Source organism: Populus trichocarpa, chromosome 5, assembly GCF_000002775.5.
Source record: "Populus trichocarpa isolate Nisqually-1 chromosome 5, P.trichocarpa_v4.1, whole genome shotgun sequence".
In the NCBI taxonomy this organism is placed as follows: Eukaryota; Viridiplantae; Streptophyta; class Magnoliopsida; order Malpighiales; family Salicaceae; genus Populus; species Populus trichocarpa.
In genome coordinates, this window is record NC_037289.2 from 3,818,833 (window position 1) to 3,843,425 (window position 24,593).

The 24,593-nt window shown below is 32.8% G+C and overlaps 5 protein-coding genes across 7 annotated transcripts; 2 read left to right on the plus strand and 3 right to left on the minus strand.

Annotated features, from left to right (window-relative positions):
- The first annotated feature begins 1,880 nt into the window (after nucleotides 1-1,880).
- LOC7466829 (putative oxidoreductase TDA3) lies at nucleotides 1,881-3,356 on the plus strand. Its single transcript, XM_002306201.4, has 2 exons — nucleotides 1,881-2,806; nucleotides 2,903-3,356. Exons 1-2 carry the CDS (start codon nucleotides 1,930-1,932, stop codon nucleotides 3,280-3,282), a joined length of 1,257 nt encoding a protein of 418 aa, XP_002306237.2. The 5' UTR covers nucleotides 1,881-1,929; the 3' UTR covers nucleotides 3,283-3,356.
- Nucleotides 3,357-8,085: 4,729 nt separating this feature from the next.
- On the plus strand, nucleotides 8,086-9,478 carry LOC7466830 (putative pentatricopeptide repeat-containing protein At3g23330). The gene is made up of 2 exons (XM_024601312.2): nucleotides 8,086-9,316; nucleotides 9,417-9,478. Exons 1-2 carry the CDS (start codon nucleotides 8,086-8,088, stop codon nucleotides 9,476-9,478), a joined length of 1,293 nt encoding a protein of 430 aa, XP_024457080.2.
- A 1,270-nt stretch (nucleotides 9,479-10,748) lies between these two features.
- On the minus strand, nucleotides 10,749-11,785 carry LOC7466831 (protein TRACHEARY ELEMENT DIFFERENTIATION-RELATED 7). Its single transcript, XM_002306981.4, has one exon. It carries the CDS (start codon nucleotides 11,701-11,703, stop codon nucleotides 10,906-10,908), a length of 798 nt encoding a protein of 265 aa, XP_002307017.1. The 5' UTR covers nucleotides 11,704-11,785; the 3' UTR covers nucleotides 10,749-10,905.
- A 1,249-nt stretch (nucleotides 11,786-13,034) lies between these two features.
- On the minus strand, nucleotides 13,035-17,240 carry LOC7479126 (protein trichome berefringence-like 7). 3 transcript variants are annotated; one of them, XM_024602170.2, is made up of 5 exons: nucleotides 17,032-17,239; nucleotides 15,760-16,723; nucleotides 14,823-14,981; nucleotides 14,061-14,372; nucleotides 13,035-13,443 (listed from the first exon to the last, which is right to left on the minus strand). In XM_024602170.2, exons 2-4 carry the CDS (start codon nucleotides 16,563-16,565, stop codon nucleotides 14,090-14,092), a joined length of 1,248 nt encoding a protein of 415 aa, XP_024457938.1. In that variant the 5' UTR covers nucleotides 16,566-16,723; nucleotides 17,032-17,239; the 3' UTR covers nucleotides 13,035-13,443; nucleotides 14,061-14,089. The 3 variants fall into 3 exon arrangements, with proteins under 3 accessions (XP_024457938.1, XP_024457939.1, XP_024457940.1); XM_024602171.2 differs by having other exon boundaries at nucleotides 15,760-16,879; XM_024602172.2 differs by having other exon boundaries at nucleotides 13,035-13,709; nucleotides 15,760-17,240.
- Nucleotides 17,241-22,854: 5,614 nt separating this feature from the next.
- Nucleotides 22,855-24,351, minus strand: LOC7479127 (transcription factor HEC3). Its single transcript, XM_002306983.4, has one exon. The coding sequence runs from the start codon at nucleotides 23,905-23,907 to the stop codon at nucleotides 23,212-23,214; it is 696 nt and encodes a 231-aa protein (XP_002307019.1). The 5' UTR covers nucleotides 23,908-24,351; the 3' UTR covers nucleotides 22,855-23,211.
- Nucleotides 24,352-24,593: the final 242 nt, after the last annotated feature.

Below are 24,593 nucleotides of genomic sequence, written 5' to 3' on the forward strand. Positions count from 1 at the left end.
TTACTTCTTCTCCCTGACTACATTTTTCACCAACCATTAATATAAAACTTACAAGAATACCAACTACTATGATATTTGTGTTTCATCTATCAAACCTAATATCATAAGCACAAAAGCAGACGCCAAAAGTTCTAGCACTTATCATGAATGGTGTTGGAATGGCTAATGCCATAGCCACATCATCTTGTTTGTCATGTCAAATATTGCTTAGGACTACACCAAATGACCCCATCTTGAAGAAGGTGCTAAAAGAATGTGCAGACAAGTAGAGTAATGTGTTGCTGATGCTCTTCGAGATTCAGTTCAAGATCTGGTAACGGAGTCTTGTGATTATGCTTATATGCATGTCATGGGTGCCTCAGATTATCCAAATGCTTGCCATAATGCATTTAGAAGGTACCCTGAATTGGTTTTTCCTTCTGAGCTTGCACATGGAGAAAGGATAGTTTGAAGCATATAAGTGATGTGGGTTTGAGAATCATTGATCATCTTGGTTGGTGATTAATATGTATCCATTTTCGAATATAGAGGCAATTATTTGCAATAAATCTACCCCGAGTCATTTTTCTCTTTTTTTTCAGCTTTTTTTTTAATGAAAATCAGAGAAACTTGCTCATCTCTCAAAGTTTCAAAATATTTTTCCAAACTTAAAAAAAAAATAGAAAATGTGGTTACATTATATTATTTTTTATTTAGAAAAAAATTACATGAAATCACAAGCCCACTATAGGGCTGAATGGTGTCTATCAATTTTAAAATCTTTTTTGTTTTACCATTTTGAATCTATATTTCAAACAAATAATATATATAAACTTGTAATATCTCCAAAAACATTGCATCATTTGAGACTAAAAACTGGCAGAAACTGAGGATGGTAACGCTTTTATTCACAATTAAAAAAAAAAAAAAACCCTTGAAATCGGAGACAAAGTTCTCCTTACTTCTTATTGTCTAACCCAGAGCATGTATTATGGCTATGTTGAAGTCCTTTTTCATGCATTATAGTTAAGACTCTTTCTTATGAAACTTTATATATATAAAAAAACAATTTATTTTTGGTGCATTCATAACTATTTTTACCTGATTATATATATATATATATATATATATATATATATATATATATATATATATATATATATATATATGATGCATTAAAAAAATAGTAATGGTGAATGTTTGATGAGATAATTTTATATTCTTTTAGGTAGATTTTGATCATTATTTTAGAACAAAAAAAACAGAAATAATAAAGATAAGAGATATATATTTCATATAATTTTTATTTTAAAAGTATAGAAATTCATTCTTAAAATACCCTGAAAACATATTTTAGGTAAAGTTTAGTCACTATCTTATAATAAAAAAGACGAAAATAATAAAAATATAGAACATATCTCTTATATAATTTTTGTTTTGAAAGTATAAAAATTCATTCTAAAAATATCTTGAAAATATATATATTTTTTATTTTTTATTTCTACTTGTTCAATTAAATATATTTATATCTCACAATCTCTATTTTTTTATCCTCAAACAGTAATCAATTGAAACAATATTAATTGAAAACATGATAGAAATTCCTCTTCCTAATCTCTTCATTTCGTACCAACACAACATTATTGCATAATTTCTCGTTATCAATTGAATCAATAATTTACCAATTCTATATGCAGTTATTCTATAAAAATAAGAAAACTTCAATATTCAAATCACAAATTGCAAAAAAAAAATGCATATCATAAATAAAATCCCATCTGCAGAATTTCTGAGATATTTATGGGCCGAGGCCCAAAATCACCTCAACTGGGCTCAGGTTCAAAATTAAGAAAATAAAAAACAAATCATCAAATATTCTTTTGTTATAGTACACGTGTCAGATGTGAAGGAAGCTTCTACATTTCTAACAAAAACAAACGGCACCCAACCATGTTGGCTACATCGCTGCCATCACCAACAACTTTCACTCTCTCTTCACTTCTGCAAACCTTCAAAAAGACCAAAACAACCCCAGTCCACTGCTCCTCTCCACCACCGCCACCATCATCCATGGACCCGCAACCAAAACGCGTAGCCGTCTGCGGCGGTGGGGTAATCGGGGTTTGCACGGCGTATTTCCTTGCCAAGAAGGGAGCCGCCGTCACGCTAATTGAGAAATCATCCGTCGCATGCGCCGCTTCAGGAAAGTCCGGAGGATTCCTCGCCTTAGATTGGTGCGACAGCGGGCCTCTATCTTCTCTTGCCCGTGCCAGCTTCAATCTTCACCGTTCACTTTCTGAAGAACTTAACGGCACTGAATCCTACGGCTACCGTCCACTCACTACCCTAAGCCTCACAATCACTGAATCAGGAAAACAGAGTCAATCCTCGCGTGTTCAAAATTTGCCTTCTTGGGTTGATGGGCCTGCCCGAGACCTTAGAGCCATTGGGTCAACTGAAACAACGGCGCAAGTCCACCCCCAGATGTTCACAAAAACTCTTTTATCAAAAGCCGTGGAGAAATACGGGGTGGAAGTGGTGATAGGGAAAGTGGATAGTGTTGGGGTTGAGGGAGGGCGGGTAGACTCAGTGGTGCTTGAAGGGGGGCGAGTTATTGAGTCAGACTCAGTGGTTTTGGCACTTGGGCCATGGTCTGGGAAGTTTGAGATGCTGAGTTCTTTGTTTAGAGTTTATGGGCTTAGAGCCCATAGTATTGTTTTGGAGCCTAAAGAGCCTGATGCTATAACCCCTCATGCTCTTTTTTTGAGTTATTATCCGGCCCAAGGTGGCAAGCCCATGGACCCTGAAGTGTATCCACGTCCCTCAGGTATTTACCGTATTCCATTTTAACTTTTTTTTTTTTTGGGGGGGGGGAATAATAAATTATGGCAGTTAGTAGTAAAATAAATGACTTGATTGATAGGGGAGGTGTACTTGTGCGGAATGTCATCCGAGGTTGAGGTGCCGGAGGATCCAGAGCAGATAGTGGGCGACCCAGAATCATTAGAGGTGCTAAAGAGAGTAGCCAGTACGGTGTCGAGCCATTTGGTAGAAGGAGAGGCACTGTTGAAGGCGGAGCAAGCATGCTTCTTGCCATGCACTGACGATAGTGTTCCCGTAATCGGGGAGATTCCCGGGGTGAAGGGTTGTTATGTTGCCACTGGGCACAACTGTTGGGGTATTTTAAACGGTCCTGCTACTGGGGCTGCAATGGCTGAGCTTATAGTAGATGGGCAGTCCACCATTGTTGATCTTGCTCAGTTTAGTCCTGCCAGATTTGTTGGGCGTAGAAGAAAGGGCTAGCTGGTATTTTTGTACAGAAACTGTGATGAAAGTGTACGCATCGTTTCCAATTAAAGATCTTTGTTTGTTCTGTATGGTGAACATCTTCAAGTAGCCTTCCTTCCTCATCTATAACAAGTTGGTGAAAACCCCTCTCCATGTTTGTCCTTGAGGTGAAGAACAGAAGTGAACTTTTCGCCCATAGTGTTAAACAGCCACCTAGTTCCCTGACTTTTAATTTTGCCCATTCATAACAAATTTAACAAAGTAGATATTAATGCATTTGAAAAAAAAAAGTGTTTGAGGATGAAAACAACACTACATTTGTCTGTGCTCGGCTGCCTGTCAGAAAAATGTGAAGAGAATAAAGGTTTTTTTTAACAATATCATTATATCTAATCAATCTTTTGATTTGAAATTCTTGACTTGGTTTAAAATTAAATTGTTTTCTAGTTATCTTGAAATAATTTAATTGATTTAATAGATCTAAAAATAACTTAATTTATCGATAAAAAAAAATATTTGAAGATAAAATGAAGAAGAAAAATGAATGAAATTAATTGAAAAAATATTTTTGTTGAATTTTTTTATCTAACTTGGATTTAAAATTAATTTATGTGGAAGTTGTTTTAAAGTGATTTTGTTTATTTTGTCGATTTTGTCGCTCCAAAAATAACTTGATTGATCGGTAAAAAAAATCTATAGAAGAAATCGAGAAAAAAATGATGAAATTGATTAAAAAAAAACATTTATACTCAGATCTTTACTTAGCTCAAGTTTAAAATTGAATTGTGTAAGAGTTGTTCTAATGTAATCCAGACAACTTCACATATCCATAAACAATCCAAACAACTGTATTTTTATATTCGAAACAATTTTGGTCAAGCCACAACGAGAGCGCAGAAAATAACCTAGTTATATTCTAGAGGTGTTAAAACTAAACAGTCTATTTGTAATGTTTGCATTATCTAACCCGACCCAACGTATCAAATTCAGATAATATAGATATTACAAATGACAATGGTTTAAAAAACTTAAGAAATTGATATAACAGGTCGGGTGGTAGATTGAGATTTTTGAAACCGAGTACCCGATTCAACTTGTATATCATATACTCTTTTTGTCTTTAGTTATTGATAGTTTATAAATTGAATAATTTTTTTCATTTTATTTAGAAAAGTCTCAGCCTTAAAGTTTTTGATATTGAGCTTCCTATTTGATTTCTTTAACGTAACAAAAAATTACTTCTCTCTTTTGCTGAATGGAACAAAGAGTTAACTAAAATTTAATGGTGATGCAATGTATAAAAATTAGACCTAACATTGAGGATATCATGGTATATACCGTCCATGCTATAGGCCGCTTCTAAATGTGAACCTTTGAAAATTAGCAATATAAACTCAACCCATGAATATATATAATATCCATAAAAAAATTAGTTCAACCTGATTTATTCAACTCATTCTAGTCCCCAAAAAAAATTGAATGGGTCAAGTCTACAATTTGTAAATAATCAAAAGTTAGATTAGATACAATTATGGATCCAAACTCGACCCAACTATATCCACAAACATCGATATTATTAGCAAAAACATCAATACAACACTTTTCTTTTCTTTTCTTGTAAATATAATTTTTTTTTAATTTCATCCTTTAACATCAGACTTATTGAGGATTAAGATTTATAATTTGTCTTGATTTATTTTCTTTCAGGTTATCCTTGTCTCATGACTCAAGGCATGAGTTTTGTGGGTTAACTCGGATGATTCAAGTGTTTATGAGTCTTATTTTTTTGTAATTGAGGTTTTTTTTTTAATTTTATTCTTTAATATTTAGGTTAATTGAGAATTAAGTTTCATAATTTGTTTCGTTTTGCTTTTTACGAGGTTATCTTAGTTTCATGATCTGAGTTATGAGTTAACCTAGTTGGTTCAAGTTTTTCTGGGTTTTTTGTTGTAATTGATTTTTTTTTCATTTTCATCCTTTAATATTTGGGTTAATTAGGAATTAATCTTCATAATCTATTTTAGTTTTTTTTTCTAAGAGGTTATCATAGTTTCATAACTCGAGTCAAAGGCTTGGCAGGTTGACTTTGTTTTTCTTTTTGTTCTTTTTTTATTGAATTTTTTAAATTCATCCTTCAATTTAAGCTTCATAATCTATTCTGATTTGCTTTCCATTAGGTTATTTTGGTCTCATGATGCAAGTTTGACATGTTAACCCTAGTTGACTCAGGTTTTTTTGTTATTTTTTAATTGATTTATATTTCAATTTCATTCTTCAACATTGAGTTATTTAAGAATTGGGCTTTAATATATTTTTTATTTGTTTTCTATGAGGTTATCACTATCTCATGATCCAATCCTTGAATTTTACATGTTAACTTGGGTTGACCTAGGTCAATCTAATATGTTGTCATCTTAATATATATATATTTTTTAAAATGTCGTCTTAAAATTTTTTTAGGCAAACTATGTTTTTTTTTTTTTCTGATTGTTCAGGTTGCTTTTAAACTTGCCAAGTTAATGAAGTAACATCAGATTAATCCCTACTTGATTTAATTTTTTTCTTTCTTGAAAACACGTGAGCAATACTTAAATATTGTTTTTAATGTTTTTTTTAAATTAATTTGACTTGCAACTTAGAAGGGGTACATAATCTAGTTATAGAAAACACTAAAAGGCATAGGTTTTTTAATGTATATGTTCATTGTTCACTCTCTCGCATTTTACTGTGCACTCACTATTTAAATTTTTTTATTTTTTCATTTGGGTCCAAACCTTTTTTTACGTGATTATATTGTTTTTGGCCAAATTAAAGAAAAATTGGATTAAATTTGTTGACTAACAAAAAAATTGAAAGACAAGGGATAAAACTGAAAAAAACATCATAAATGGGTGATGGTTTCAAAGTTCTAAAAAAAGATCACTTTAGTCCTCAAACTTCACATATTATACCTATTTGTTTCCTTAATATCTTCTCAATTCAATTATGGTACAAAAATTTATTTTTGTTATTTTTTTTTGTTCTTGGTTTAAGAGAGGAGAGAGAGAGTAATTGTTAGATTTCAACGGTAGAGAGAGAAAAATGTTGTTGTTACCGATTCCAGTTATTAAAATGATCGATCTTTATGTCAAAAGATTTGATTTAATTTGATGAAAGGAGTTCAAATTAAGTTTTTTTTACCTTGAAAGTGCCTAAAAAACATATTTGAACTCGGGAAGATTTTTAGTTTCGGGTTAATTTTGAGTTTTGAGGTGTTTTTTTATGTTTTTTTAGGCTATATATGGATTTATCAAGATGTTTAAGGTATTTTCTAAGTGTTTTAGGTCAATTTTGGTACAAAAGTTTATTTTTGTTGCCTTTTAGCTATGGTTTGAGACATGAAAGGGGAGAGAGAGAGAGAGAGACAGAGAGAGAGAGATTGTTAGATTCTAGTGGTAAAGAGAAAAAAAAAATCATTGACACCGACTTGTGCCACCAAGACAATTGATTTTTATATCAAATAATTTCATTTTATAAGGGGGGTTCAATTTATGTTTATATATATATATAAAAGACCTTGAGAGTGCCTAGAAATATTGATATAAGCCTAGAAAGAATTTTGGTTTCGGATTGATTTTGGGTTTTCTGAGGGCATAGATGGATTTAGCAAGGTGTTCAAGGTATTTTCAGGTAAAACAATTTCAATCCTGATTTTCCAGCCACTATAGTGATTGGAATCTTGTCAAAATTAGACAACGATTTTATTTATAAAAAAAAACAATTGGGGCTTTGCCCCAAAAACAAAATTAAGCGTCTATGCATATAGGCCCTTACTAAATAAGTCAGATCTAGCATCGTCTGTCTTTTTTTGTAATTTTTTAAATTTATGCATTATTATATGTATTTTTCAAAATAATTTTTTAATTTATATTTAAATTAATACATCTTCTCTCTTTTATTGTTTTTTTGAACCTCTTTTAAATAACTATTATTTTTTACCTATTTTGTATACATTTAGTTTTTGAACAAATTATTCTAATTCATCTATAATTTTTTTTATGTTTTGTATAAATAGAAAATATTTACTTTTGGATAATATTTCTAATATATGTAAAATTACATAATATTTTTTTCTTTTTTTTATTCAATCAATTTCATGTGTGTCTATTTCTATTATCATTTGATTAAATACAAATTTAATTTTAGTAAAAAAATATTATTAAACACAAATGTATCAAAGTCGTGTATTGCGAATTCATATATCTTGATTTATATATGTTTTTAAATTTTTTAATTTTTATCTTCATTTATTATTAATTTTATTTATTTATTAATATACATAGTTCTCGATTTATTTGATTATATATAAAAATAACTTTTTTATTTACACTTAATTTTTTTAATGTATAAAAATATGTTGATAAAGCTTCTATATACAACTGTTTTTTTTTTTTAAATATATTATCTGCAGCCAAGAACGGGTAAAATAAATGGTATATTCTACAAGCTGACAGCCTGAAACTTAACCACCGTATCTCTTCAACTTCTTTCTCCTTCGCGCCATTTCATGACTCGACCGTTAAACATTCAAAAAGCCAAGTTCCAATGACATACAAAACAGCTTACCACCTCTCGATTCTACTAAGACACTGCGCCAATCACTCTTTAATCTATCAAGCCAAACAAATCAATGCCCAAATCGTTTTAAGTAACTACCTCAGCAACGTTACCCTTCAAACTGATCTCTTGTTAGCCTACTCGAAATCTGGGTTTCTTCTAGAAGCTCGTAAAGTGTTTGATAGAATGCCTGAAAGAAACATGCATTCGTGGAATATTATGATGTCATCGTATGCGCAGAATTATTGTTACTCTGATGCTATTTGTATCTTTGATGAGTTTTTGAAAATGGGTTTTCGACCGGATCACTATACGTTGCCTCCACTGTTTAAGGCAGTAGCTGGAGTGGGAGATTGTTATTTGGGGTTTGTGCTTCATGGTTGGGTGATTAGACTTGGTTTTGAGGGATATGTTGTTGTGGGAAGTTCTGTTCTGGATTTTTACTTGAAAGGTGGGAAATTGGTTGAGGCGAAGCGAGTGTTTTCTAATATGTTGTGGAGGGATTGTGGTGTTTGGAATTTGATGATTTCTGGGTTTGGGAGGGCAGGGTTTTATGTGGAGGCTTTGAGTTTGGTTAGGAATATGGTTGAGGAAGAGGTAAAGTTGGATGCTTTGGTGGTACCGAGTATTTTGAATGCTTGTGGAGGGGAAGGTGACTTGATGAAAGGGAAGGAAATTCATGGGCGAGTAGTGAAGAGTACTTTGTTCAATGTGGACGTTGTAATTAGTAACTCGTTGATTGATATGTATGCCAGGTGCGGGTGCTTGAATGATTCAGAAAAGGTTTTCAGGAACATGCGCAGTTTGAATGTTGTTACATGGACCACAATGATATCCTGTTATGGGGTTCATGGGAGAGCAGAGGAATCTCTGGAAGTTTTTAAGAAAATGAAAGGTTTTGGACTTAAACCTAACCCTGTCACACTAACTGCAGTTTTGGCTAGTTGCAGCCATTCAGGTCTAATTGATGAAGGCCGGAGGATCTTTTATTCAATGCAATCACATTATGGGTTTGAACCCAGTGTAGAGCACTATGCTTGTATGGTGGACCTCTTAGGTCGTTTTGGCTATCTCGAGGAAGCTCTTGGATTAGTACAGAGAATGAAGTTAGAAGCAACTGCAAGTGTCTGGGGTGCGCTACTGGGTGGTTGTGTGATGCACAAGAATGTCAATATTGGTGAAATAGCTGCTCATTGTCTTTTTGAACTGGAACCAAGTAACCCCGGAAACTATATAGCCTTGTGTTATATTTACAAATCTCATGGTATTTCAGATGGTATAACAATAACCAGGGCAAAGATGAGAGAATTGGGTTTGGCTAAAACTCCTGGTTGTAGCTGGATAACAATAGCAGGAACAGTACACAAATTCTACCAAGGATGTCATTCTCATCCATTGACAAAAGTGACGTGTGAAATTTTAGATAGAATGATCAAGGTGCTAATGTTGCCTGGTGATTTTGAACTAGAAATCCATGTTATTAATATTTCATCATGCTCCCTTTCATAAAATTTTGTAATATCACACTCACTGGATGATTTATTGTGCCACAGGCATTGCAGTTGATCAGGTCATTTGTTTTTCTTTCCTTGTTCAGACATATGGCATGGTATGACTAGCTTAGAAGGAAAAGCTTGGACTACCCTGTCCTTGAAATCTAAATACATTTAGGTTTCGCATCTTAACTGACAACTGTTCATTGCTTGTTGAGTGCAATTAAACGGGTATGGCCACCATCCTTTAAGATCAGATTTTCCAGTTTTATTTTTTAGTATTTTCAATTTGTGGCTTAGCATCATAACTATCATTTAGTAACAAAAGGCAGTATTCTGATGCCATCCCAGCGAATGGTTGCCGACAATTATGATAATGCTATAGAAGTGGGTTTGAGTAAAATGATAATGCTCATTATGAGCACGGTACCTTTTGCAGCTTCTCTCAGGAAAAATGCTTTAAGATGCTTTAAGATAATAATATTTTTCCTTTAACATAATCAATTCTTTACCCTATACTCTAAAAGACCAATTAGGGTAATACCATATGAAGATTCATTTACATTTAACACAACTTTCAAACCTTTTCCCCTCTCAAAACCAAAAAACCTTTCTTTAGAAAAGATATTTTGATATGGTTAGTATGTCAATCTGACATGGTCATAGCCTAAACTTTCACATACAAGGTTGTAGACCTCATATCAATCCTCAATGAGCAGTGGAAGACCATTTGTAACCAGGTAGTAAACTTACCCTAGTGGAGGTAATGTCTAGAACTTTCCCTTAGGATGTTCCCCGTGTAATATCACTACGCAAGCCTAAAATGTAAGTCAAATCAATTTATTTTTTAGTATTTTCAATTTGTCGCTTAGCTTCATAACTATCATTTAGTAACCAAAGGCAATATTCTGATGTCATCCCAGACTTGACACCAGTCCCTGTAATTATAATGGTTGATGACAATTATGATAATGCTACAGAAGTGGGTTTGAGTAAAATGATGATGCTCATTATGAGCACGGTACCTTTTGTAGCCAATATCATGGACCCCCCTTGTTTAAACGTCAGTTAAATACTTGATGTTTTTTAAGGTGAAAATAGTTTCTGATATGAGAGGACATGTTTTTCTGTAGCTAGTACCAGATGCTATAACAGTATTATCATGTAAAGCCTCAAAGTGTACACTTGTTGTTTTCTGTTTAATTCGATGTTGCATGATCACTCACTTAAATTAGGATGTTAATGGGGTAGATGAGTGTCCAGTTTGCGATAATGTCAATATTTTATTGGAGATTTAATTTCATCTCTTTTAATGCCATAGTGCTAATTCTGATTTTAATTTCTTGGTGTGGTTCGGATTTCTAATATGAAGGAATATGAAGGAGCATGACCTTACTGTCCAACAAGCTTTACTTTTTATTAAAACAGAAGTATCGACAACTTTGAAAAAGAATTAAGAAATATTTCATGTATTATCCCAGTAGGGATATTGTTGATGGTGAGGAATATACGATTACATTGCCACTTATTTCATTCGCTTGTGTTTCAATCAGACCTTGTGCTCGAGATGCTGCTGATTGGACCGAGAAGAGGATGTTGCTATATCAGAATCCAGGGGATGATCATGTGCCAATTTAATGTGCGAACCTTCAGCCAGTTTTTCATTTTTCTTAATCTCCTCCACAAGATGCACATCCTCTTCAATGTTTAGTACTGTGATTTTCTCACCATGTGGGCCTGGAATAATGGCTTCCTGGACTTTAGTATGCTCATCAAACTCTAAGATTTCAGTTTTCTGAACCGTTTTCTTCTTTTTCTTCTTAATGAAGCAACAGAGAGCAACAGAGAGGAATGCAAGAAAGAATAGGCCACCAAGTGAGACAAAGACAACAATTATAACAGTTGAATGATGTCCTGGTGTTGGCGGTGGAGGTGGAATAACATGAGAGGGTGCAGGTGGAATAATATGAGGTGGTGATGGTGGAGGAATGTGATGGGGTGGTGGTGGATGAAATGGATGATTGGGTGGGGTTGCTGGCACTGGGAATGGGGATGGTGGAGTAATTGGATGATGTGGTGGAGGAACTTTTGGAGGGGAGGGTTTAATGTGTGGTGGCGGAGGATTATGGGGTGGGGACCCTTTTGGAGGGGATGGATAATTATGAGGTGGGACAACTTTTGGAGGGGAGGGTATAATGTGTGGTGGCGGAGGATTATGGGGTGGGGACCCTTTTGGAGGGGATGGATAATTATGAGGTGGCACAACTTTTGGAGGGGATGGAGGATTATGCGGTGGTGGTAGAGGAAAATATGGGAAGTTGTAGTCATAGTTATCAAGAGGAGCCATTTCAATTTGGGAAAGAGATGGAAGCTGACAGATTATGTTTTGCTGCTTCTGAGATACGAATATTATGAGTTGTGCTTTTGCCTATTTATACTGTCGACTCTCGAGAAGAGTTTTCAGTTGTTAAATGTTTTGCATGCTTCTAAGCTTTGAGTAACTTTACTCACATGCTAAGTTTTTCAAAGAGTTGTCATTGATTGCATTAAAAAACACTTCTTTTGTTTTTCTGATTATTTGAGAGGTGTCCTTTCTACATCTCATGATAGGAATATCAATGGAGTTGATTGGTATGACTCGTCTATACATTGACCAATTAGTAATAGTCATATTTTGATTCTTTCTGATAATGACTTGCTCTGCCTCTGATGTTTTTTTTTTTCTTTGATAATCTATATGAAGAACAAAGACTGAACCCTACATTGTGCAATCATGTCGAATTCCTTAAATGCTGGGCACTGGACGGATCCCCAACTGTGGAGGGAATGAAGGCATAGAGGTGGCTTCCAATCTCATGAGGTCGGTTAAATTGTTTTCGACAGTAGCTTACATGTTAAAGGCAGGTGAAATATGAAAATGAGATACAGTTTACCCAGTTTATAAAGCCTTTTAGTGTGATATTGGTATATGTTATATTGTGTTTTTTTAAAGTATTTTTTAAATTGAAAATATATTAAAAAATTATTTTTTAAAATTTTATTTTATTTTTAAAATCTAACAAAAAAAAATGATTGTGAGATATATAAGCAGGAAAATGTCAAACGTGAGCATGTAAAAATGAATTGAAATTTCCTTGTGAGCAAATAAAGATAAATTAGCAAGAAAAAAAAGAAGGAAATCTTGGTTAATTTTTTTTGTACATTGATAAATTACTTAACATGGAGATCCTATCTTCTCATCAAAGAAAACATATAAAAATGACTTGGCCAACTCTGGAAGAAGCAACCTGGGTGATCTGTACTGCACTGATGGGATGAACTGCATAATATATCAAGAGATCAAATTTACATCATTGTCTATAATATATTAAGAGATTCTTGGAGATTTCATTCTTAAGATTTCTCAGATTCTCATGAATACTGAAATCATAGAAAATATTTTCTCGATTTAGGTAGTTTTTGAGGGCTAAATTCAAGTCATTCATCTTCACAACTCTTAACCTGACTTTGTTTCCATGCAAGTTGGCGGGGCTAGTGGTTGTTGCTTATATATGACAAAAGGAATTTGCAGAGCAGAAATGATCATGAAAGCAGGTCCTCAAAAATAAAAAAGGGCAACCTTCTTATCACACTGTAATACATCAAGCTGTCTCAGAAGCACAAGCACCAATTCAAGAATTGACAAATACAATAGAGAATTTCTATTTCATCACTTTCCCTTTTCCATTTTGTTCAAGAAACAAAAACCAGAACCATCATTTTTACTACAAGGTGGACAAAATTGTTATACATTGGAGACCAGATTTCAGCCCCTTCCCAACAACCAAAAATTTGCAAAAAGAATGAACAAATTGGTTTCTCTTCAAAACTGTATTTTCTGTGTAACCTACACTTTCATCAAAACACCAGGTGCAAAATCAGTATTGCAACATAACTTCAGTAAACAAAAGATAACAAGTAGAAACTGCGAGAAAGCCCAGACCAAATATTCCCAATTCTTCTGGCTTCACAATTCACACCAGAGCTGCTCGTGGACCAGAGGTGGGGTGTGGCTGACTTGACAGGTAGTAAATGTACACTTTTCAATCTGCAACGAGGAAAGAAAATCAACTTGAAACATTGTTCTAAGTGCATGCCCCCCCACCTTTTATTTCTACGGAAAATTTGCCATCAATAACTGAAATGGGAGCTTTTGTGGTGATTAATTCCCTGTTTTTATATTGGAGACTGGGTTTTCATCGTCAGAGAATGTTTATGTTGTTGGGCAGCAAGTGCAAAAATTAAGACTAGGCAAGTGACAACGCAGAGCATAAATTCCTGCTCCTGTTTCTCCAGTTTTCTAGCAGAATGTTCCTAAACCAAGACAAACAAGTTTAAGCGCTGATAGAAACTGACATAGAAGAAGTCATTTTATAATGTGAACAAAAATGAATGACTGCCCTTAGCAGAGATGGTAATAACTCATAAAGAAGAAAGTATTAAGTCCGTTTGCTGATGCAAGTAGTGGTTATTTGGCTTTCTAGGTTTCCCTTGGAGGATGAAATGGGGTCAAAGCAGGACTTAGGTTCAAATATATGTCCACTCAACACCCAAAAACACACTTATGGCGGACATTACAGAAAGAGACGGAGATAGAGGAGAGCAGATAATAAATTACACTTCGATGCACTGAAGTAAGGGAAAAATATAGGAAGTGATACTCACATTCCGCTGCAATTAATCTGAGAGGAAGCTCATGACAGGGATAGCAGGTACGACAGTAAAATTTCGTTCCACATATCTGGTACTCCAGGTAGGCACCAATGGCTACAATCAGGTATAGATGGATTGCCATTCCACTTGCCCACATGTGCATCACTCCTGAGAGCTGACATGGAGGTTATATGGAGTACAGTTATAGGAACTGTCAGATTTTTTACCGCTTCCAATATTGTGTCTGAAAATACACTTCTGTCCTTGCCTCCTGCTTCTGAGATTGGAATATTGGACATATTGCAAAGCCTATGAGATTGTTCACTGATTCCAAAAAAAAAAAAAAAAAAAATCATATTTAGTCACATCAAAGAGAGTAAATGTGCAACTTATAGACATGGTGAATTTAAAAATAAGGAAACAAGTAGAGCAAATAAATGAGATGATAAAATGTGTGAATAGCAACTGCTAATAAACATGCATGAAGCTTTAATATGCCCATCATTACGAGAAGTGACGTCAGTTTTGGTAAACACAAAGAAAAAGAAAGGAAAAGCAAAGGAGCGAAGATAGTTTTATAGTAATACTCTGCAATGAGAACAGGCAGGAGCGAAGATAGTTTTATAATAGTACTCTTCAATGAGAACAGGCAGGACAGGTATGACAAAATCTTGCACCAAAACATATACTAGATTTTTAGCAGATACACAAAATAGAAAGCTAAGCATTTTTGGGAGGGAGCGCGCCAAATGTGGTTTCAGAATTAAAGAGTACCTCCAGTGAGATGGCTCATATGTCCGAAAGAAGACATGTGTTCTATTTGTGTCAATCATTTTCTCAACCCATGATGCCCAAGTGTCCAGTGCAATTCTGAAGGCAACGGGAATTGACATTCCAAGTCTTACAGTATTTGCAACTTGGAAATAGCAGCCCCTGTTCAAAACACAATTTTCATGTAAAATGGGGAGCTCATGCCTGTGGTAGGAAATAATACGATAATGTGCACTTATAGGGGATTAAGTTAGCCATGTGCAAGATGCAGAAACACTGATGCCACAGCATGATATTCATGAAATTCAGTCTACACAAGGATAAAGTGGTAAAGCAGAATGTTAATTAGTCTTGTTATACTTCTCGAATACTGCTAGACATGCACCGTCAGTGTATATTTTGAATTTCAAAATACAACTTTTTTCAACCTTAGACTCCAGTTCGAAATGCATAAGAAAAACTAATATTCTAGGTCCTGCATTATGATTAATTATACATAGTTGACAACATACGTTTTGACACAAGTAGTCATTCCTTTTCTCTAGTGGAAACGGTATCCTCAGAAGGAAAAGCATCTTTCTCACAAAGCAAGTTGCTAAGCTGCAAATCCCACCAAACCATATTTTGTTGCAGCAGCTTTTTATCATAGGCACTTCAATTAATAACAATAGTAGCAAGTAAAGTGCAACTTAATTCTAAAGCATCCAAAGCACAGACTTCTGTGGATTCCAAAAGATGTAAAAATCCGAGATACAGAACATCAGCCAATTAATCCAATAAATGTGCCATGAAGAGTGGGCAACATTGCGCCTGAAATAATTTGGTTCAATATGTTTTTTCCATCAAAATCATTTATGAAAACCTATGCTTGAAATTTTGAATTTAAATTCAAAATAAAAGATCCATGAGTGCAAATGAAAACTTAGGTTGGAGAACTTACGTTTCAAAGAGCTTCTCAGGCACCCACCAATGTCCTGTGTTGAATATGAGAATATCCGAATTTACCCACTGGTTGCTAATATCGTCCAACTTGTCCAGTTTAAGTGTCGACCTAACCCTCCTTGGCACATGTCTAGGCATCCAAACATGCTGCACCAAGAAAACCGAGCGAAAGAACTCGACTGTGAAATTAAAGGAGTTGAATCGGACACTTAAAAATCTAATCCGTTTTGTTATGTTATGATTGTTGACTTCATAAACACTGTTTTTATCCTCCACTCCAGTCATGAGCAAACATATTAATGATTCCCACTGTGTTCTACTCATAGAATCACCAACAAATACAACCCTCTTATTTCGAAGCCTTTCCAAAATATCATGTACATTGAATCGTGGAATATCACACCTCTTGGGTTTCCACCTCCATCTAAGATAATCCTCATCTCTCCTTCCATTCCCTAAGCAATTGAATCCTTGTTCTGCAAAAGGACATTCTGAAGCATTGTATAAAGGGTAACTCTCATCGAAAACCCAATTTCCATCAAAGAGATTGCATTCTTCCATCGAATCATTGAGCTTGGAAGTACCAAAACCCTGAAATGCTTGAGTGAGACTTGGAAGAAGATAAAAGTAACCTCCAGCAATGGCAATAGAAAATGGAAACAAAGCTCCAATCACAACAAGCCATCGAAACCAATGCGAGACTGAGGTCAATTTTACTCTGGGGCTTCCGAAACTAGCAGTTCTTGGGGTTCCAACACCCAAGGTCCTCTGGTTTATTGACTTACTCCTATTAAAAGTAGACATTACCTCACTCAACCATACTACCAATAATCAACAAACAATTCTCATTCTAACAAAAAAAGGACTCTCAATTTCCCATTTCATGATCCTCCAAGAACCCGACTTTCCAATGTGAAAGCACTTCGAAGTTCAAACCCACCATAGTATCAATCAAAGAACCACTGAACCAGACATTATCGTATCAACAAAGACAAAACAAAACCAACATCAATCTCAAAAAATCACAATAGTTTCAAAGTATAACAACAGCATTACAAATATACACCAATCCAGAACCTCAAAAATCCTTGCTCAAAGCCATTTTTAACCACACCACACTAGAGAGATGATAGAAAAACAAAATGGGCATCCATCAAATCTCAAGAAAAAGAAACCAGATTCAAAAAGAAATAATCTTGAATGAAAATGTCAAGACTTTTACAATTACACAAACTTATTGGTTGATGATGCAGAGACTGAGAGAGCATACCATTTTTAATTCATTGAGTAGATAATTTTGTAGAGGAGTACAACTTTGAGAGATTTAAACGGTGATGGAGCAGAGAGATTGGACGTGAATTGGAGATAAAAGAGATCGGAGTTGGTTGAGAGAGAGAGAGATAGAGAGAGAGAGAGAGAGAAACAGAGACAAGGCTGGAGAGCATATAATATTTCAGGTTAGTTAGAGATGGAGACTTGGCAAATCTAAGCGACTAATTACTGTTTTATTACTTTAATTTGAACCTTTTTCGGTAAATATTTTATTTCTAGTACATTTCGGACCAAATACATTAACAAAATAATTGTCCTTATCATCTTGTCTGATGTAATGACTAATGATTCCATAAAGGATGGATTTATATTCTGAAACTATAACTTGCATGTACTATAATAATTATTTTATTTTAGTCCCAAAGCATACATCCCATCATAATTCCTTTTTAAAAAATATTATTTTCTTTTTAACTTTATCAATTCAGATTCCTGTGTTTGTACATGTGTTTGTTAGTTATTTTTTATTATATTTTTTATTTAAAAATATATTAAAATAATTTTTTTTATTTTTTAAAAAATATTTTTGATTTCAATACATCAAAACAATATAAAAATAAAAATAAAATTTTTTTTTGAAAAATACTTTTTAAACACAAAAATAAATAGAGTTTTAATCTAATAAAATGTGGTTAAAACTATATTTTATTTTAACCATTGTTTTGAAAGTATTTAGTTATAGTACTTGAACGAGTTTCACTAAAATATTTTTAAAAAAATCTTAATTAAAATAATTATAATTTTTTTTAATAATTTATTTTAAAATTGCAATAACAAAAACTACTAAAAGGTATCATGATAACTGATAATTGATAATAGAATATTTGTCCTTCGCAATGCTGGCTTGCCATGTAATTAATTTTTATTTTTTTAGTTTAATGTGGATGTCCGGGCCAGCTTGCGCGTACCTCGACTAATCCCACGGGCCCTGAAGTTAACGACCATGTAAGCCTTCAGTGGCCATCATATGAGCAACCACAGGGCTCGAATCTGAGACCACAGAAGGAGCAAACCTCTTGATCCTAAGTTTTTATCACTGAATCACCACCTAGATGGTTCCATGTAATTAATTTTGTTTCTCATATTCAATGCCTAATTTTACCGTGTTGCTCTCATGCCTCTTGGTAAGCCGAAAGATGGACTTGAAGGACTCGTGAATTTTCCTCCCTTCTCCTTCCAAAGGAGTCACAATGGTTTTCTTGCTTTCATTGCCAAGTTCATCTTTCTCCTAAGCGATCACAAGTTCTCGTTTTGCACTTTTTCGAATCAAGAACACATTATATTGAAGTGTACTAAATTGATAGCCAATGTTCGAAATACCTATAAAACAAAGAATGATTGGATGAATTAATGATAATGATAATGATATTTAAACTATTAATTATTAATAAATAAACTAAAAGATTTTAGAAAAATATTATTCATTTACATCTAGAAATGCCCAACTTTTTTATCTTTGATCCCTGAATTTTTCTCTTTTCATTTCAATAATTAAACTTTATTCATTTTTAATCATGTCCTTATAAGTTAGGTCGACATGATATTATTTGTTGTTATTTGCTTTGATTTATATGTTTCCACTTGTCATTTGTCATTAATTAATATCACAATGAATTAGAGATCAATTTTATCAAAAAAGTAATTTTATATTGTTAACTAAAATTGAAAAATCAAGGACTAAAATTGATATTTCAAAAAGAAAGAGCCTTTTCACATGTTTGGTCTTCAAATGGCGCTAAAATTTTCAATTTGATCGTTCAAATTTCACTTTTTTCATATTAGATCCCACTTCTTTGGGCATTTTATGTTTTGTCTTATAAGTTTTTTATTATTATTTTGTGTTTCAATCCATGAATGTCTAGAGAAGAGAGAGGAAATTTTCAAAAAAAAACACAAAAAACAGAAAGTTCTTTGATGGTTAAATTATGGTCACTAATAACTATGATTTTAGTGTTTTTAGATTCATCTTAAAAAAAAAAAAAAAAAACCTCAATGGAGATGGTTTCTACCTTCAATGATGTTAGACAAGGTAGATTAGGGCTAAAAAATAATAATTTGGTTTGATTTTTAGTGTTTTTATCAAATTAAAATGTATTTTATGGTTAGTAATGTGGTTTTAGAAGTCCATGTGATGTTTTTTTTATTGTAAAAAATATAAAAGTTCGAGTTTAATTTTGAGATTCAAAAACTTAGATTTTGATTTTCTGGTCACTTAAGCTAGCTTTGGTGGTACAAAATATAGCATTGGTGGTAAAAAATATCATAGACAAATGATATGGGTGAATGATATGTCATTCATGCTATAAAAGAAAAAACTTGGGCCTATGGGCTTAATAGTTTTGGGTCAAATACATAAATATAGTGCTTGATCTTTTTCTTAAGATTAATTGTCTTACAATTTATAATAAGATCCACTTTAAATAAATTTATTAAAATGATATTTAAATAATTATTTATGCATTATTTAAAATAATATTGTAGCTTTTATGATAATGTTAAAGATTAATTTTTTTAATTAATATATATGAACCTGACATACTTATTTTTTTAAAAAAAAAACAATTCCCTTGTAAACATTTAATACAAATAAAATATCTATTTTATTAATTTTTATTCTAAGAGTTTTATATGGTTTTTCTTAAATTTTATATATTTTTATATTTCCCATAGAAATTATCGATTTTATGATCAACTTTCTATTTTAGTTTTTAATTAGCATGAACAACTCTATCTATGATTTATTAATTCACATTTTTTTTAATTCATTTTATAAAATACAAAAATCACTTTTTCAAAACTCAATTAAAAAGTTCCACTATATCGAGAAATATACCCATAACATCATAGCTTTCTCTTGCCTTGCAAATCAACTCGAGAACCCTAACTATAATGAGCTAAATTTGTTTACAATGGAAGGTATATATAGGTGTTGGGCCATATATATATATATATATATATATATATATATATATATATATATATAAAAACCAGTATCAATGCTTTAGAATAATCCCCCACTCTCTAATGTCCTACGAGGGAAAAAAAAATATTTGTGCAGGGATCTCTTTTACATTTGCTTGAAGAGTGGCTTCGGAAGGCAAGTAGTTTCCAGCTTACTAGCTAGCATATAGTGTTGCATGAAGGTCCTTCACTCATCCAAATTGAAGAAAAAAGTTTGTCCATGCATGCATAATAATTATCACTTTCTCTGAAAATTATATTCCCCTTCAATTAACTAACGAGATAATTAATTAACTACCTAAATCTCTATAAATCAATGTATTTGAAATCATGAGAATTTATTTATTGATTAAAATATTATGTAATTGATAAATTAATAGTTGGTAATTTATACATTAATGAATAAAATATTATATAAGAATTAGCAATGTGTCAAGGTATTCTTTTTTTTTTTCTCTAAAATATTGAACTTAATACATGTATTGTGTATTGTGATAATATGAATATTACCTAATTACTAAATTATGAGTTATGATTCTTTTATATACTTTTTTAACTAAATTAATCTCATGAATGTACTTATTCTTATTAAACAAGTAATGGATCACTACTTTTGAAACAAATTAGAAAAAATATGTATATAAAAAAAACATACAATATCATAAACAATAAAAACAAACACAATGTCTTTTCATTTCGAAGGTGTAACGAATTTAACAACAACAAAAACGTAAAGCATTGTGTGAATACAACATAGAAAATCTAACTTGTATCAAAAAGCAATTACAACAATGACTGTAAAAAACTTTAACTTACAAGTGAGCCAAGCATCATATCAATTACGATTAAGAGATCATTAAAGTATTTATCAGTTAATATTAAAAAAAAATGATGTCAAACGACACAGAATCTAAAAATTTTTGAAGCTAAACAAGGTTCTCTCGAGTGATATTTAATACAAAAAATATATAAATATGACCAGAGAACTAATCATGGAAAAAAAAAAGGAGTTTCTGAAATAAATGTATCTTGTAGATACACTAAAATTCTATTTTTCTCAAGGCTAGCTTAAACGCTTCAAATCACAACATGACATCAAGACATATTAGAGAAAACATATAACTTGATATGAGCATGTTGAAAGCAATTTGTGGTCCATAAGAGAGAAACTAGATCAAATTTTCATGAAAGATATTTTCAATATGGATGAAATATGTTATAAGAAACTTGAAGGTAATAGACAATACAAGAAGATACTTATTATTGTTACTTCCTATAATGAAAAGGGTTATAAGAAAATTCATTTATAGTTTATTGGCAAGTATACCAAACCGTTGTGTTTCAAGCATGTGAGCTTAAGCAGTATAAACTACAAGTATCATGCCAACAAACAAGTATGAATGTCTGAGATCTTGTTCCAAGAATATGTTTGATAGTCTAATAGAGAAATAGATAGTAGAAAAGTTTTCTTGCTTGTCGTTAATTGTTCCACACATCCAAAAACTATTGACGGTTTGAAAAACAAAATGAATTATTTTCCTTGACACCAAACACAACATTGAATATTCAACCTTGTGATGCGGAATCATATGAGCTTTTAAGATGAGTTATTATGTCAATTTTATCAAAATACTTTAAAGGTTTATAAAATTAGAATCTCAAATTTAGGAAAAAAAAAATGTTTTAGATGTAATGAATCTTGCAATCTTAGCTTAGAGAATATATATTCAAGCAAGTATAATGAAAAATTATTTTTGACATTGTAAAATTAGTTCAATGAATAATATGGCTTTAGAAAATTTGGATTAACATTCAAACATTCAAAATGAATGAGGTGTTGAGTATCATAATATAATAGATGTTGAGTACCTTTTGAATTATTTATGAGAAAATAAGATAACTTCATAGTTATTGAGTGACGAGCAAATTAATAAGAACATGAAAAACAACAAAGAACATAAAGTTTAGACAATAGTTCTATATTAGAACTTGTCTCATGCAAAATCTCACTCAAAGCAATAATCATATTACATAATGTGTAAGGAGATTATTAATCTATACATCAAGTAGATCTATGTGTCTTTTTTAATATATTATCTTACAAATTTAGCTAATTATTAATTAATTTACTACATTGGTACCAACCAGAAATATTATTTAATCAATAATATTAATTTATCAAGGTTATAATATTGTATATAATAATATTAGAGATAATTAACTGCTACATTTACATAAACTTAATTACTCACAATTCAACAATATGTTTGGATTTAATGCATGAATTTCAGTTTAGTATACTAAATACTACTCCTACATGTAAATCATGACCAAAACATCTAAGTGCAAGGTGAAGGAAAAATCATGGAAAAATCAACCACAAAGAACAGATTTTGTTATGCACATCCTATAAAAGTTTTGTTCAGTGTTCTTCTCTTCAAGTTAGTAAAGTTTACCCTAGGGTATTTTAAATTAAAAAACTAAATCAAACAATTTAGGCAACCTAATACCATTCTCATAACTAAGAGAGGTTGCCCATATATACATAATCACATCCTATATATCATACACTACATATAATTGGATGCATACAATTACATATATAGACAGAATTACAAGATACAAGCTATATATATATATATATATATATATATATATATATATATATATATATATATATATATACGGTATATGTGTTTGTATATATGCCTAGACATATTTCAAAATACATACATACATAAGTTGTCCACATGCATACCTCCATTTATACCCATGTAATTGTTAGATATACGTATATAAACAGAAAAAAAAAATACTCAGAAGCATACATTATGATACATACACACGTCACTGTTTATTCCAGGAAGAGAGTCGGCCAAACAAACTTTCCGGCCAACCCTACAAACTCCAAGATCTTTATCATATATTATATAGAAGGATATATGGTTCAACGCAACTCAAGCTAACCGTTATGATTATTCCACAGACCATATATATCTTTGAGTCAACAATATCCTAACAACCTTTTTCCCTCATATATATGCTACCTAGCTAGCTAGCTTATATATGTATACACACACACCTCTTAATTACCACTAGTTCATTAATTATGGCTCGTTAACACACTAATGATCACTAGCTAGTGTTCACTTTAGCCCTAATCACTAATTACCTCATGATTAAAGCACAAGGGATTGCCCCCGGTATTCCCACCAAGAATGTATCCGAGGCCTCCGGCTCGGGGTTCGAGGAGGGATGGAGTGGTGGTGATAGAATCAAGAGGTTTATTGCTGTATGGAATTTGCCAGTCTCCATTGGTAGTGCATGGTTGGTGCTGCTGATGATGGTTAGGTTGAAGCAGGCGAATTTGCCTTTTCAAGAACTTAACGTAACGGATAGCTTCTTCTAGCATTGAAGCAGTGTCCATTTTTCTTCCACCAGGAACAAGCCTTTGTAGAATTCTGATCTTTTCACTTATCCTTTCTCGCCTAAGACGCGCAGCCACGCTCTGGGGGTCATCGCTAATCCTAACGTTTCGTCTTTTTGGCTTGCGAATCGTGGCCGGATCTATCTCTACTGGCTGCATCGCGGCAATTCTATACATCATTTCTTTCATAGCTCCCAGCTCTTCTTCCGGCTCATCCTCCTCCTCCTCTGTATTGTTGCATATTTGGTCACCAAGAAAGGTTGAGATTGGTGTTTGGCTTGAAGCTGGAATTTGTGTTTGCTGTGTTTGCAGAGGGCAGCTAGGCCAAATTGAGTTAAAGGGAAGCTGGTCATGATGAAGAATTTGATCTTCCATGGACATATCAAGATTCCATGTGTGGTTGAATTTAGCTTGATTGAAATCCATGATGGAAGGATGTGACTCGAAGAGCTTTGTCAACAAAAAGGAGTGGGCAGTGCTATCTTATGGGTTCTTGAAGTGATTACTGACTTATATAAATGATCACAAATGGTAGCTAGGGATCCAGATCTCAAATAATACACAAAGTGAAGGGTTTGTACTAGAGTAATGAAGAAAACCCTCTTAGGTGTCTCCCTAGCAGCTGCTTGGCTGGAGAGAGGGAGAGAGAGGGAGAATGATTTGAGGCAGACTTTTTTATACCAAAGGGATGCAACATGTATAAAATATTGAATTGAAAAGAGAGAGGTTTTGGCTTGCAGCATGAAATGATCAAGGGTTGAGATTTTCTCCCTTAGAATCAAGAATTGCTCCTAATGAATGCTAGCAGACTTCGCTACACTCGAAAAATAGTCTTACAATATTACTTTAAAATTATCCCTTGCCAAGACAAGCACTGAATTCCTAGGCTGCTTCTTAAAAGCTTGTTTTTAAGATGACACATTCTCTTTCGGTTCGGTCAATATAGGAATTGAGCCTGGCATGCCTTCTTGAAAAGTTACCTCATCATCATCATCATTGTATTAGTTTCATAACACTCATTTAAGATGGGTTGTTCGTGTTTAATTAATTCTTGAACAATTGCATTAGGGCTTGGCATGCTTTAGCTAGTCAAAGAAAATTTTACTTGTACA

What these genes read in the sequence shown, in the direction of transcription:
- LOC7466830 (XM_024601312.2), top strand. Translation starts at nt 8,086, where the DNA reads ATGTCATCGTATGCGCAGAATTATTGTTACTCTGATGCTATTTGTATC. An exon ending in CAAGGTGCTAATGTTGCCTG is followed by an intron (nt 9,317 to 9,416) that starts GTGATTTTGAAC and finishes ATTGTGCCACAG; the next exon opens with GCATTGCAGTTGATCAGGTC.
- LOC7479126 (XM_024602172.2), bottom strand. Translation starts at nt 16,565, where the DNA reads ATGTCTACTTTTAATAGGAGTAAGTCAATAAACCAGAGGACCTTGGGT. An exon ending in CCTGAGAAGCTCTTTGAAAC is followed by an intron (nt 14,982 to 15,759) that starts GTAAGTTCTCCA and finishes TGTTTTGAACAG; the next exon opens with GGGCTGCTATTTCCAAGTTG. An exon ending in TATGAGCCATCTCACTGGAG is followed by an intron (nt 14,373 to 14,822) that starts GTACTCTTTAAT and finishes TTTTGGAATCAG; the next exon opens with TGAACAATCTCATAGGCTTT.
- LOC7479127 (XM_002306983.4), bottom strand. Translation starts at nt 23,907, where the DNA reads ATGGATTTCAATCAAGCTAAATTCAACCACACATGGAATCTTGATATG.
- LOC7466831 (XM_002306981.4), bottom strand. Translation starts at nt 11,703, where the DNA reads ATGGCTCCTCTTGATAACTATGACTACAACTTCCCATATTTTCCTCTA.
- LOC7466829 (XM_002306201.4), top strand. Translation starts at nt 1,930, where the DNA reads ATGTTGGCTACATCGCTGCCATCACCAACAACTTTCACTCTCTCTTCA. An exon ending in AGTGTATCCACGTCCCTCAG is followed by an intron (nt 2,807 to 2,902) that starts GTATTTACCGTA and finishes CTTGATTGATAG; the next exon opens with GGGAGGTGTACTTGTGCGGA.